At 39.0% G+C, this 13480-nt stretch overlaps 1 protein-coding gene across 7 annotated transcripts in view; it reads right to left on the reverse strand.

Annotated features, from left to right (window-relative positions):
• cald1a (caldesmon 1a) overlaps positions 1 to 13480 on the reverse strand; it is a 333467-nt gene that overhangs the window by 85791 nt on the left and 234196 nt on the right. For all 7 annotated transcript variants that reach the window (XR_003716695.2, XR_003716693.2, XM_028804805.2 and 4 more), the window contains one exon: positions 965 to 1111. Coding sequence is in view for 5 of the 7 variants with exons in the window: in XM_028804805.2 (XP_028660638.1) it covers positions 965 to 1111 (147 nt within the window). In the remaining 2 variants the exon portion in view is untranslated. The remainder of the gene's footprint in view (positions 1 to 964; positions 1112 to 13480) is intronic.

Raw genomic sequence — 13480 nt, forward strand, 5'->3', positions numbered from 1 at the left:
CAAGAATGCTGTTATTTTGGAAAAATGATTTTAGTTTTATGGACCTAGATCTTTACAAGATTAGTAAAAGAAATTACTGAAGTGCAGAAATGAGGAGGAGAGGGAAGTCAAATCAAGAATGTTCTGAGTTATTGCCAACATTTCGAGCAAAGCAAGAAGAGCCGCATGGAAGAACTAAACAGCTACAGTGTATAAGTACCAGGTTATATGGTGTACACTATCACAATTTTTTTTTATTTTGATTATGACACCATTTGAATAATGTTTAAAGATTTAAATTAATTATAGGCTACTTTCATGCTGTCATGTTTTCTCTGTTTAACAGCCAGTGACTGAGAACTAATTTGCTTTCTTATCTAAGTCAATCAGTGATGAGGAGAGAGAAAACTCCCCAATAGGAAGGCTATAGTAACAGTCATACCTGAATGAAGTCTGAAGGAACTACTGACAGTAACATGGTGGACCAAAGTCCTGGCAGCAAGTACATTGTAACTGTGAAATTTATATATCCAAATATTGGTTAGTATAACAATAGGTAACCTAAATTAATGAAGGAGAATAAAAATTATTCTGTGGGCCCACATTAAAAAAAATCTTCCCATTAGAAAAGGGGCTATGTTTTAAGGACAGATATCCCCAAAATCCTTTTCACCATAAAACAATATTTCACAACACTGTGTATATACCTTCTATATTGTTACAGAAAATAGGTATTCACGTCTAACATAAAATCTGATATTTTATTGTTACACTTCCTTCTGCAGTGTACTGTGGAGGCCCACTCTTTATTAACCTTAACTTTGTTACTTTTTCAGTTAAAGACGGTGTTTAGGTAAGGCCATGATGTTATTTACCTTTATGTATGGTCAGTGTCAGTGATGTTAATTGTTTTTTGGTCAGATTTATCTGTGGAATAAGTCCAAACAATTTATTCTAGATAATATATGGCACTGCAAATAAATACCTGTTCTGATTATTGACCTCAGCCTTGTCTGTGTTCAGGATGGTTGGCTCATCATCATCTTTGTTGCGTAATCTTTCCTGACGAGCCCTGCGGCGTCTTTCGCGAGCGGCTTCTTCCTCATCATCATCATTTCTCTGGTAAGCCAATCTATGTCAGAAACAAAAAAGGTTTAATATATTAAAAACTTAATATTGCAGTTATCTCATTTACTATTTGTGACTGGTTCTATGCTGAAAGTTTATAAAGAAAGGAAACAATGTAATGCATAGAAACAAAAGCAGACATGCTTAGTGGCATGTAAAGGATATTGACTCCCAAGTGTTCTATCTTAGGCTTGTTGGAGAGGCAAGGTGGCGCAGTGGTAGTGCTGCTGCTTTGCAGTAAGGAGACTGTGGAAGATTGCGGGTTCACTTCCTGGTTCCTCCCTGTGTGGATAGCGCTTTCAGTACTGAGAAAAGCGCTATATAAATGTAATGAATTATTATTATTAGGGGTGGGAAGGTTTCAGCAAAGGCAGACAGAAAGAGCAAGTCATACTCATCTTATTCATTAGACATACTGCCATTCTGACACATTACTGTTTTTGGGGCTTAGCAAAAATTACAAGGAGTCAAACAAACTTCACAAAAATTACAAAATTTAAAATTTTTATTTTCTTTCCTTATCTTGAAAAAAAAATTCTAAAATACACAAAAAATATTAAGTTTTTTTAAATTTGCATGTTAAAGACCTCAGTTATGAACTCAGTATAAACAATGTATTGACATTTTACTTCTCTGAAGTCAGATATAGCAATTTTGCAGAGATCTATTAAAATAGTAAGAAACAATCTACTCTGAAAAAGACTAAGTGGGACAAGTCTTTTACTCTAACCATGGTAAGACCAAAGAGTAGGAAGTTTTGATTTACAAAACAATGCCCTTCATAATTATTTAGATAATATTGGACCCTAAAGGGCATTGTTTTAAGCAAATCAAATGAAACCAACTTAATTCTCATTAATTGTACCCCATTCACTTGCATTGGCTGACTGTTGCTTGTTCTGTCTAATACATCTTACATGCTCATATCTGATGTTTATTAATTTATTTTTAATCGAATGCAGGCACACACTTATTGAAATATATTGCTTTTTCATCACCCCGTTTATGATTTGCATAGGTTTTGTCTTTTGTATAAGTGTATTGTGGCTGCATATTTCTGGGCAAGTGAGACTAGCAACAATTAGTTTTTACAATGCTATACTGTAAGGTATGATGACAATAAATTCATTTGAAATTAATTAACTTAGGTAAAGACTCAATGGATACTCCAAACGAAAGACTAATTAAGAGAAGGATTGGTAAGGGGTGGTTTGGGTTCTTTTGCGGTAGAGTGGGAAAGTGGGAAAACCATTCTGGTAGACAGCAAAGGAGAGGCTTTAAAACACATAAAATGAAAATGGTTTAGGAATTAAACAAGTTAAATATATGTGAGGTTTTTATTTCCTATGAAACAGGGTGTAACTATTTATGTTCAGAAGCAATGCTTTAAAAATATTATAAGCTTAGAAATGCTATTTTTAAAGAGTGATCATTTAGCATAGTATAAACATCTGGTACCATAAACTTTTATAACAGCTTGACTTTCATTTTAATTAATATATATATTTTATTGGCACATTGAGTAGAGCTGCAAACCATTTCTGTTAAACAGAAGTATACCAGACAAAGGAAAGAATAATTGACGACCTGTAGGGAAAAAAAAAATATATTTTTTTTTTTAACATTTTTACAAGTTTTTACATTTGATATAAAACTAGGGGGCTCCGCCCCCTGCTCGCTTCGCTCGCCAACCCCTGGTGTTGGGAAATTACAAAGAGCATGATGTATGAATGAGATATAGCACAGTGTTACGGTGTAGATGACGCAGATAGGAAGCAAACAAAGTGTTTGGCACAGTGTAAAGGTTTATTGGAAAATTTCTTTGTAAACAACATTAGTAGTAAAGATGGTGTCTTGTCCTTGAATGAGTTTTCCTTGGCATGGAGCATTTATGACCTTAACTTTAACGTCAGATGAACGTCAAAGTTGTGAGAAGGCCACCTAAAGTTGTTCATGTCCAAAAACGGGCTCAGATAGGTAGATGCCAACCTTGTCCATGGTTTGTCCTTGTGATTTGTTGATGGTCATGGCAAAGGCAGGTGTAATGGGGAATTGTTTCCGTTTAAGTGTAAAAGGTAATTTCAGGTCAGAACTTGTAAGGTCAATTTTAGGAATTAGAACAGTATTGTTAGCATGTGTTCCTGTAAGAACTGTTGCTTGAATAACATTGTGTGTTATGGTGTAGACGACTAAACGTGTACCATTGCATAAACCCTGTTTAGTGTTAAGGTTTCTTAATAGCATGAGTATTGTTCCGTTTTTAAGGCTAAGACTGTGTTGTGGCAATCCGGTTGGGTTAATAGTGTTCAAATATGCTAAGGGGAAATTAAGATGGTCATTGTCGTCATCAGAGTCAACTTTGTCAGAGCTTAGAAAGAGGTGTGACTCTCCAGGAAGTAATGAAATGACCTGGTTATTAATGTGATCAACAGTAATATTTTTAGGACATAATATACTTCGTTGTGTTAAAAGGGGCATTTGGTCTAATGAGACCGCTGTTCCAAATATCTCCGTAAGTAAGTCGTCGCAGATGAAGGGTTGAGGAATTGTAATAATATCTGGGTGAAGTCCATCTGTATTGGTGAGTGTACAATGTTCTAGTTGTAATAACCAATTGTTATATTCGGGATCTGGAAATCGCATGTTTTGTACCAAGTGTATCTTTAGAAATCAATGCCAATTGTTCGCGTAACATTTTTTGTTCAGCGGTTTTAGAAGCGCGCCGAGGTGAATTTTTTTTTTTGATGCGGGTTCGTGTTTGTGGTCCCGTTACTCGAGCCGTCTAGTTTTGTATCCGTGATCGTGAATTGATGACTTGTTTGATCTTTATCGTTAGGAATATGGATATGTAATAAGTAGGATCGAACTCACTGTTAATATGCGGAATGTTCATTTCTTCGTATTATCACCAATCAGGTCTTGCGCCTGTATATGTATTGTAGTTCGGTCTCGTGTTGTTTATATGACGTTGTCGCGTATTTTAAGGTGGACTGAATAATAGCTGAGTGCATGGCATGTGGAGCAATAGGTAAGCACTGTCTAAAATCTTCTCCTAATAAAAGTACCTTTCCTCCAAAGGGAATATTATTATTCATCAACTTAATGCCAATTGTCCGCGTATTTTAAGGTGGACTGAACAATAGCTGAGCGCATTGTAAGTGGAGAAATAGTTAAGCACTGTCTAAAATCTCCTCCTAATAAAAGTACCTTTCCCGCAAAGGGAATATTATTATTCATCAACGTTTGTAGAAGTTTATCAATGGTGTTGAGTAAGTGACTGGATGCCATTGTACATTCATCTATAATTAATAGTGTGGCAAGACGGATGTCACGTGTATTGTTACTGTGCATTGTCATAGTGGATACCGATGTTTCTGTGATTGGGACCGGTATTTGGAATAAGGAGTGACATGTGTTTTTGGAGCCGAGACATTTTTTCTTCCGCAGTTTCAGAAGCACTTTGTAGGTGCCGGCGTGATTTGTGCATATTTGCGTTCTTGATTTGTTTTAGGGTGCACTGTTCCAATGCGATGTAATATTTGTTCACATACGCGAAAGCAGTATGGGTCATTGCCTTTTGGTGACCTGATATCTACTCCGGTAGATGCAAAATCAAATGAACTATTGTAGGATGTAATGCAGTTCATAAAGTTTTTACTTTCAGGTACTTCCTTAGTTAGAAGCTTCTGTAGATATGCAGGATATGAATGTAAAGGAGGCAGTGTAATTTGACTTTTTTGACAACAACGTGTAAATTCATTACTTGTATTGGCAGTTGTTTCTTCAGGGAAGTTAAGTGAATGACAATGATTGCAAATGACATTCATTAATCCCAATGAATTTTCATGAAAAGTGGACTCATTATTGAAGGCGCTGTCAGCTAACTGGCGCAATCGTTAGTGTGGTCGTGGGTCTGAATCGTCCTTTTTGTGTACGTTTCGCGTGCTATGTCCGTAGTCTGTCCCGTTTCGTGTCCAATGGGCTTTGTGTGGCGCTCACGGCTTGTTTTTTTTTTGTGTGCTGGGGGCTTGTAGCCTGAGTTTTTATTTCTGTTAGTGGAGGGGGTGTTTGTGTGTCGTAGGGCTGAATCGTCCTTTTTGTGTGCGAACCGTTTCGGGTGCTATGTGTGCCTGCATGTGACTCCTTTGTTTTTGGTGTCCTAGGGGCGTGTGGCCTCATTTCTTATTTCAGTTACTGGAGGGGGGCTTTGGGTGTCGTGGGTCTCAATCCTCTTCTTTGTGTGTGTCCCATTTCCTGTGCAATGGCTTCGTGCGTTTACATTGCATTCCATCCGGCTGGTTTCCGTTGCTTGGAGGGGGTGGGGGGGGGTGGGGGTTGTGGGGCGCCTGTGCAGTACGTCTTTTGTGGCCACGGCCCATGGCCGGATGTCCCTGCGTCCATCCGGTTTAGCATTCTCAGTTAGTAATATGGATTACACTTCTAGTTTGTGCAATGAATGATCTTTAACTAATATTTTATTATTATAATTAATATACAATATTCAGGCCTTTGGGAGGTGTTCTTAACAAAATGGCCCTACAGTTTGCTGATGTATGCATAGTTGCCATGCCATCAAATGAACAAAGTTGCTGGATTGCTTTTTGTCTTGTGTGGGCACTATTAAAGAAATTGTTAATTATCCAACAAAAAATTATATATCGAGCGCGTCTGTCTCGCTTAAAACTGTCCAAAATGTTTCCAGGACAAGATCCAACCTGCGAACGCTGCAACCAAGCTCATGCCTCACATGTTTTGGGCATGCACCAAATTAACATCATTTTGGACCAAAATTTTTAAGTGCCTTTCAAACAGCCTTGGTATCATAATTCCTCCAAACCCATTAACAGCTGTGCTTGGTGTTCTTCCAGACGGACTTGAAGTGGAGAAGGACAAGCAAACGGTGATTGCATTCACTACACTTTTGGCACGCAGACTTATTTTGTTAAATTGGAAGAATCCTAACTCTCCTCTGATAAGTCAGTGGGAAACCGATGTTTTATATTATTTGAAATTGGAAAAAATCAAATTCTCAGTTAGAGGACCTGTACAGAATTTTTTCAAAACCTGGCAGGATCTAATCAATAATATTTTAGAATAAGAAGAAATAATTATTTCCGCATTTCTTTCCCTTCTCCATTTTTTTTATTTACCTATATATATTTTTCCTTTCATTTGTTTATTTTTGCCCTATTAAAAAGCCCTAAGCAATTCTCCTTTGGCCATGCTCTCCTTCTCAAGGGTTTGATTTGTCTTCAATTCTTTTTTTTTTTTTTTTTGTAAATTGATCTATTTGTATGGAGTGATTACAATAAAATTAATAAATAAAAATTTAAAAAAATTGTTGCAGGGCTGACTTTATCAAGAATGGATTTGGTTGGCAGTAGCATCCCTAGAGTTGTAGCTTTAGATGTAACTCCGGGTCGGTGCACAAACCAGTTTAAAGACAGTGTTGTTTACAAATGTGAAAGATGGAAGTTAGAAGGAGAAATGTTTTCTGGCTGCAGATTGACCAAAATTATTAGTAGCAGTACAGTGTTGTACCGTGTTAGCCATAGATTGATACAGGAGAAAATAGGGTGAAATGACACCTTTTATTGGCTAACTAAATAGATTACGAATGCAAGCTTTCGAGGCAGCTAAGGCCCCTTCATCAGGCAAGGTGTAACAAAGAAACTGAAAAATACTCTAGCTTATATTGGGACAGTAATTTTTTTCTTTCATCTTAACCTTTTTGTTCAAATGTTAGCAAAATTAATAAACCTTAGATGACTAAACCCTGAATGAAGAGAACAATGAACTAATAAAATGCTGAGATAAGATAACCATCACTGCATTGTGCATTGTCTGTAAAATAGGCCACTGACGTAGTCAGCTTGTCAATCAGTGCGTTAGTCCACATATCTGGTCATAAAACTCTTGCCTCTATTTAGACCATTTTGTAGAGTGTTGAATTTAAGTATAAGTTTCTATTCCCATTCTCTCTGCTCCTGTTGGGTCTTGAAATTACAGTAATCCCTCACCTATCGCGGGGGTTACGTTCCAGAGCCCCCCCGCGATAGGTGAAAATCCGCGAAGTAGCGACCTATATTTATTTTATTATTTATACATATTTTAAGGCTTTATAAACCCTTCCCACACTCTTATAAACCTTTCTCACTCTCTTGTTAACCTTTCCCACGCTCTTATAAACACTTCCTATGCTCTTAAACACTTTCTACATTCTTAAACACCTCAGACCAACACTGCACACTGCACGCAGCGATCAGACGTCAATGTGTCTGCACTCGCTTTGTGAAGGGGGGCAGCTGAACTCACGCTGAGCAGAAATGGACTTTGTGCTGCTTCTGCCAAAATGCCTGCTTGTCGCTCTGCGCGTTCGGAAGGAGGAGTGTGTGTGTGTGTGTGTGTGGGTGTGTGAGAGCTGAACGCACCTTCGCTCAAACCACCCCTCCCCGGAAGCGCAGTACGCTCCTGCCACTTCGCATTGTCAAGGGGGTGGGGAGCTGAATGAACGCTAAGGAGAAGTGGACTTTGTGCTGGCTTTGTGCTGCTTGTCGCTCTGCGTGTCAATAATTTTAAGCCTGTACATCACCAATTTTCCTGTCTCACTGTCTTGTCTTGCGTGAAGTTAAAATGTTTTATAATAGTGAGATGTTACTCATATCCTTAGCCCGACATCCACATATCATATGTGTTAACAAAGTGTGTTTTATAAGTTTACATGTGTTTAAAGCATGTGGGATGGGTATTTTAGGGCTTAAACTATAAAAATGTTTATTTATATGGTCTTTCTATATCGCGGATTTTCTCCTGTTGCTGATGGGTCTGGAACATAACTTCCGCGATAGGCGGGCAATCACTTGTATTTAAAAACCCGCGAAGTCGTGAATCCGCGAAAAGTGAACCGCGAAGTAGCGAGGGATTACTGTACCAATAAGCACAGTGACCCTCAGATCCTTTATGCTGTGGCCATTACTGTTAAAAGTGTGCTGCCACCGGAAGATCAATACTGTTCTGATTAATATGAAATCTATGTGAGTTCTTTCGCTGGTGCAGTGTCTGACCAGTTTCCCCTACATACAGTCCAGTGTTGGGGCACCTTATGCACATGATTAGGTAGACCACATTAGCAGATTTGCATGTGAACGAACCTTTTATTTTATGCTCCTGCTGGCAATGTGGTATAACTACCTGATCTGTCGTGTAGATATGTGCACGGGTTCCACACCTGTTCTGTAGGCAGGGGAATATGCTACTTGCTGCCGAGCCACACATTTTGGACAATTAGTTGTCTGAGGTTTGGTGGTTATCTGTATGCAAGGAGTGGAGGTTCTGGGAATATAGCCTTCAGTTTATTGTCTTTCTGTACCATGGGTTGAAGCTCTTTCATAATTTTGCGAAGTGTTTCCAGACATGGATGATAAGTTACAACTCGTGGGACCCGGTTCTTGGTTTCTGCACCTTTGTATTCCAGAAGGTTTTCTCTGGGTATAACCGTAGTTCTCCTGATTTGGAGATCTGTTGATTTGGGAGTGTATCCTTGTTTGATGAAGTCTGTCCTGAGTTTCTGCAGTTGCGTGTCCCGATCCACCGGGTCTGAGCAAATACGATTGTAACGTATTGCCTGGCTGTAGGTGATGGAGTTCCGTCTATGCTTTGGGTGGAAACTGTCATTTCTTAGATATGTCCGTCTGTCTGTTGGTTTGTGAAAAATAGAGGTCATAAGGGTACCGTCCTTTATGCGAATGGTAGTGTCCAGAAAGCTGATTTCTGTTTGTGAATAATTTAATTAAAGTTTTATGTTGGGGTGGAAAGAATTGTAATTCCTTTGGAAGCAAAGAAGGTCTTTTTCGCTTGCGGTCCAGTTTATAAGAATGTCATCTATGTAGCGAAGGTAAAGCATTGGTTTTATTGCACATGTTGACAAGAAGTCCTGTTCTAATCTTGCTATGAATAAGTTTGCGTAATGGGGTGTGAAACGACATCCCATTGCAGTTCCCATTAGTTGTAAGTAAATGCCGTGACTAAAAGTACTACTGTACTTCAACCAGTGCATTTGGTGAAACAAGGAATAAAATGCACTTACTGGCAATGGCATTACACTCATCTTTTAAGTAATTTGCGTGTTTTTCATCTCCAATTACAAAGTGAAGGATAGGTACAAATTTCAAGGTGAGATCATTTCAGGTTTGGTATAGTGCTGTTAATTTAAGTGTTTTCCATTCTTCTAACTTTACAAAAATCTGAGTCAGTTGATCAAAGAGAAGTGAGGACTTCACCAGACCTGCAGTCTATGGTGAATTTTTAAGTTGCTGTCAGAACTTTAGGTGCAGTAAGACAGATTTTGCAACTTTTTCATCTCTTTGTGCTGTTAATTTGGATAAAGTTTCAGAATTCCTACAGCTGAAAGTCACTAAAATCCAATTAAGTAGTAAATTTAAAAATAGTTTTACTAAAGTTTCATTGCTTGATTTCTACGGCTGTATATTAGTATTTGTTTCCAAGGTTTTAAGCATGGTACACGAATGGCTTATTTATTTGGTAGTGCTTACAATTTGAAACAGGTCTTGTCACAAACAACAATTACTGCAAGTAATGTGTACTAAAAGATACAAATCTTTGCAGTGAAGTAATTGCTACAACATTTGTAATTGTACTTTTTATTAACAGATTGAGCAGAAGCAAGCAATTTTTGTTTATGACCAAAACAATGTCATAGGCAAATTAATTTTGCTTTAAAATTTCTCTCTTATTGATATTTGAGCATTGCTCTTAATGGCTTTTAATAAAAAAGTTTTATAATTAGACAATTTATTAGAGCAACTGCTTTTAAAGATAATAATTGTCATTAACACAAGCTAGATTCTGTTTGGGTTAATAGATACACTTTCAGATGTATAAGGACCATTGTTTGAGTCATTATTGACAATTCAGCTCGGCTTCCATTGCGTTTGCCCGCCCCTGGTTTAGGGCATGTGTTGTTGTAGCACTGAGCATGACATAATACCTTGCTAGTAATTGAATGTTTTCATCTTTATTTAGTTGTGTTTATTTATTTTTTCAGCTAGATGATATATTAAATGCAGGTTTTTCAATCTTCCAGAAGATATTACATATTACATAATGTAACATACAATCAGAATTAAAAATCATGAAATACAGTAATCCCTCGCTATATCGCGCTTCGCCTTTCGCGGCTTCACTCCATTGCGGATTTTATATGTAAGCATATTTAAATATATATCGCGGATTTTTTGCTGGTTCGCGGATTTCTGCGGACAATGGGTGTTTTAATTTCTGGTACATGCTTCCTCAGTTGGTTTGCCCAGTTGATTTCACACAAGGGATGCTATTGGCAGATGGCTGAGAAGCTACCCAACTTACTTTTCTCTCTCTCTCTTGCACTGACTCTCTCTGATCCTGACGTAGGGGGTGTGAGCAGGGGGGCTGTTCGCACACCTAGACGATACGGACGCTCGTCTAAAAATGCTGAAAGATTATCTTCACGTTGCTACCTTCTGTGTGCAGCTGCTTCCTGAAGCGACATGCTGCACGGTGCTTCGCATACTTAAAAGCTCAAAGGGCACGTATTGATTTTTCTCTGTCTCTCTCTCTCCCTGCTCCTGACGGAGGGGGTGTGAGCTGCCGCCTTCAATAGCTTTGTGCCGCGGTGCTTCGCATACTTAACACTAGAATTACCAGAGCCTACGAAAAAACTCGTATATCCGGCCCACCTTAAATCGCTTCTTAAATGCGTTCACACCTCTCCGCCAGCATCCTTTGTCCTCTAAATGTGCTGATAAAAGACAAGCTGCCAGCAGCCGGCTATTCCATCCCCCCACCGACTTAGAACGTGAGCGAAGTTTTCCCAGCTCACGCCTTGATTGATTATGTGGGAGTGAAGTGGAGTTTTACAGTGGAAATAAGATCATTATTCAATATTTTTTTAACAATTGAGACTGCAATTAACAGGAACAACTGTCCTTATAACTTATTTTTAAGATCCATAACACACAGACAGACAGAGCACTGCGTAATAGAGAGACAGACAGGCAGAGAAGTCACTAGATATAGAAATAAACAGGGAAGCCACGTGTACTGAAAGAAAAAAAGAACATGTGCGTTGTCCTTGCTGCCGAGGGGGAGGGGTGATGTTAGAGCGCCTGTGCATATTCAGTGCAGCAAGGACAACGCACATGTTCTTTTTTTCTTTCAGTACACGTGGCTTCCCTGTTTATTTATATATCTAGTGACTTCTCTGCCTGTCTGTCTCTCAATTACGCAGTGCTCTGTCTGTCTGTTATGGATCTTAAAAATAAGTTATAAGGGCAGTTGTTCCTGTTAATTGCAGTCTCAATTGTTAAAAAAATATTTGAAAAGGAGCATCCCACATGAAAATATAACAATCTCAATAACTGACAGTGCATACCAATGTATAAATTTTATGTCCGTTTGAGGTTTAAAAGAAAAGAAAAAAAAAAGCAACACTTCATCCCCAGCGGGGAATCGAACTCAGGTCTGTGAGGCAAGGAAAAGCTGCTCTGCGCTAAGAGGCAAATCTTAACGCGCTACGCCACAGAAGCTGTTGAATCATTCTTGAAGCTTTTGTGAAAGTGTTTATTTGATCTTTGGAACTCGGGCTTTATATATTCTATAGTTTATGCCTACTACATTTTGTAACATTTGTTACTAAAATATGAAAAAGTTTCCGTTTTAACAATGTGTTTACATAGATTACTTTAGAATAATGATCTTATTTCCACTGTAAAACTCCACTTCACTCCCACATAATCAATCAAGGCGTGAGCTGGGAAAACTTCGCTCACGTTCTAAGTCGGTGGGGGGATGGAATAGCCGGCTGCTGGCAGCTTGTCTTTTATGAGCACATTTAGAGGACAAAGGATGCTGGCGGAGAGGTGTGAACGCATTTAAGAAGCGATTTAAGGTGGGCCGGATATACGAGTTTTTTCGTAGGCTCTGGTAATTCTAGTGTTAAAAGCCAAACAGCCCTATTGATTTGTTTGCTTTTCTCTATCTCTCTGACATCTGCTCCTGACGCGCACTCCTTTGAAGAGGAAGATATGTTTGCATTCTTTTAATTGTGAGACGGAACTGTCATCTCTGTCTTGTCATGGAGCACAGTTTAAACTTTTGAAAAAGAGACAAATGTTTGTTTGCAGTGTTTGAATAACGTTCCTGTCTCTCTACAACCTCCTGTGTTTCTGCGCAAATCTGTGACCCAAGCATGACAATATAAAAATAACTATATAAACATATGGTTTCTACTTCGCGGATTTTCTTATTTCGCGGATGGCTCTGGAACGCAACCCCCGCGATAGAGGAGGGATTACTGTATAACTTATTTACAACTTTCAAAAATCTTTGACATAGCTCCACAGAAAAGGTTATTGCTGAAATTAGAAGCCAGTGATATAAACTTTAAATAATGTAACTGGGTAGAAACCTGAAAATAATGAGTATAGATAACAAGAGGAGGCCCCTCGTTTGTTGAGAACATCAGTGGCATCCTTCAGGCATCTGTACTAGCATTGTTTGTTTATTATACACTGCTCAAAAAAATTAAAGGAACACTTTGAAAACACATCAGATCTCAATGGGAAAAAAATCACGCTGGATATCTGTACTGATATGGACTGGGCAATGTGTTAGGAACGAAAGGATGGCTAATCGTTTGATGGAAATGAAAATTATCAACCTACAGAGGGCTGAATTCAAAGACACCCTGAAAATGCAAGTGAAAAAACGATGCGGCGGGCTAGTCCATTTTGCTGAAATTTCATTGCAGCAACTCAGAATTGTACTCAGTAGTGTGTATGGCCCCCACGTGCTTGTATGCATGCCTGACTACGTCGGGGAATGCTCCTAATAAGACAATGGATGGTGTCCTGAGGGATCTCTTCCCAGATCTGGACCAGGGCATCACTGAGCCCCTAGACAGTCTGAGGTACAACCTGGCGGTGTCGGATGGACTAAAACATAATGTCCCACAGGTGTTCTATTGGATTTAGGTCAGGCGAGTGTGGGGGCCAGTCAATGGTATCAATTCTTTCATCCTCCAGGAACTGCCTGCATACTCTCGCCATATGAGTCCAGGCATTGTCGTGAACCAGGAGGAACCCAGGACCCACTGCACCAGCATAGAGTCTGACAATGGGTCTAAGGATTTCATCCAGATACCTAATTGCGGTCAAGATGCCATTGTCTAGACTGTAGAGGTCTATTTATCCCTCCATGGATATGCCTCCCCAGACCATCACTGACCCACCACTAAACCGGTCATGCTGAATGATGTTACAGGCAGCATCACATTATCCACAGCTTCTCCAGACCCTTTCATTCTGTCACATGTGCT

The sequence above is a fragment of the Erpetoichthys calabaricus genome, chromosome 1 (assembly GCF_900747795.2).
Source record: "Erpetoichthys calabaricus chromosome 1, fErpCal1.3, whole genome shotgun sequence".
NCBI lineage: Eukaryota > Metazoa > Chordata > Cladistia > Polypteriformes > Polypteridae > Erpetoichthys > Erpetoichthys calabaricus.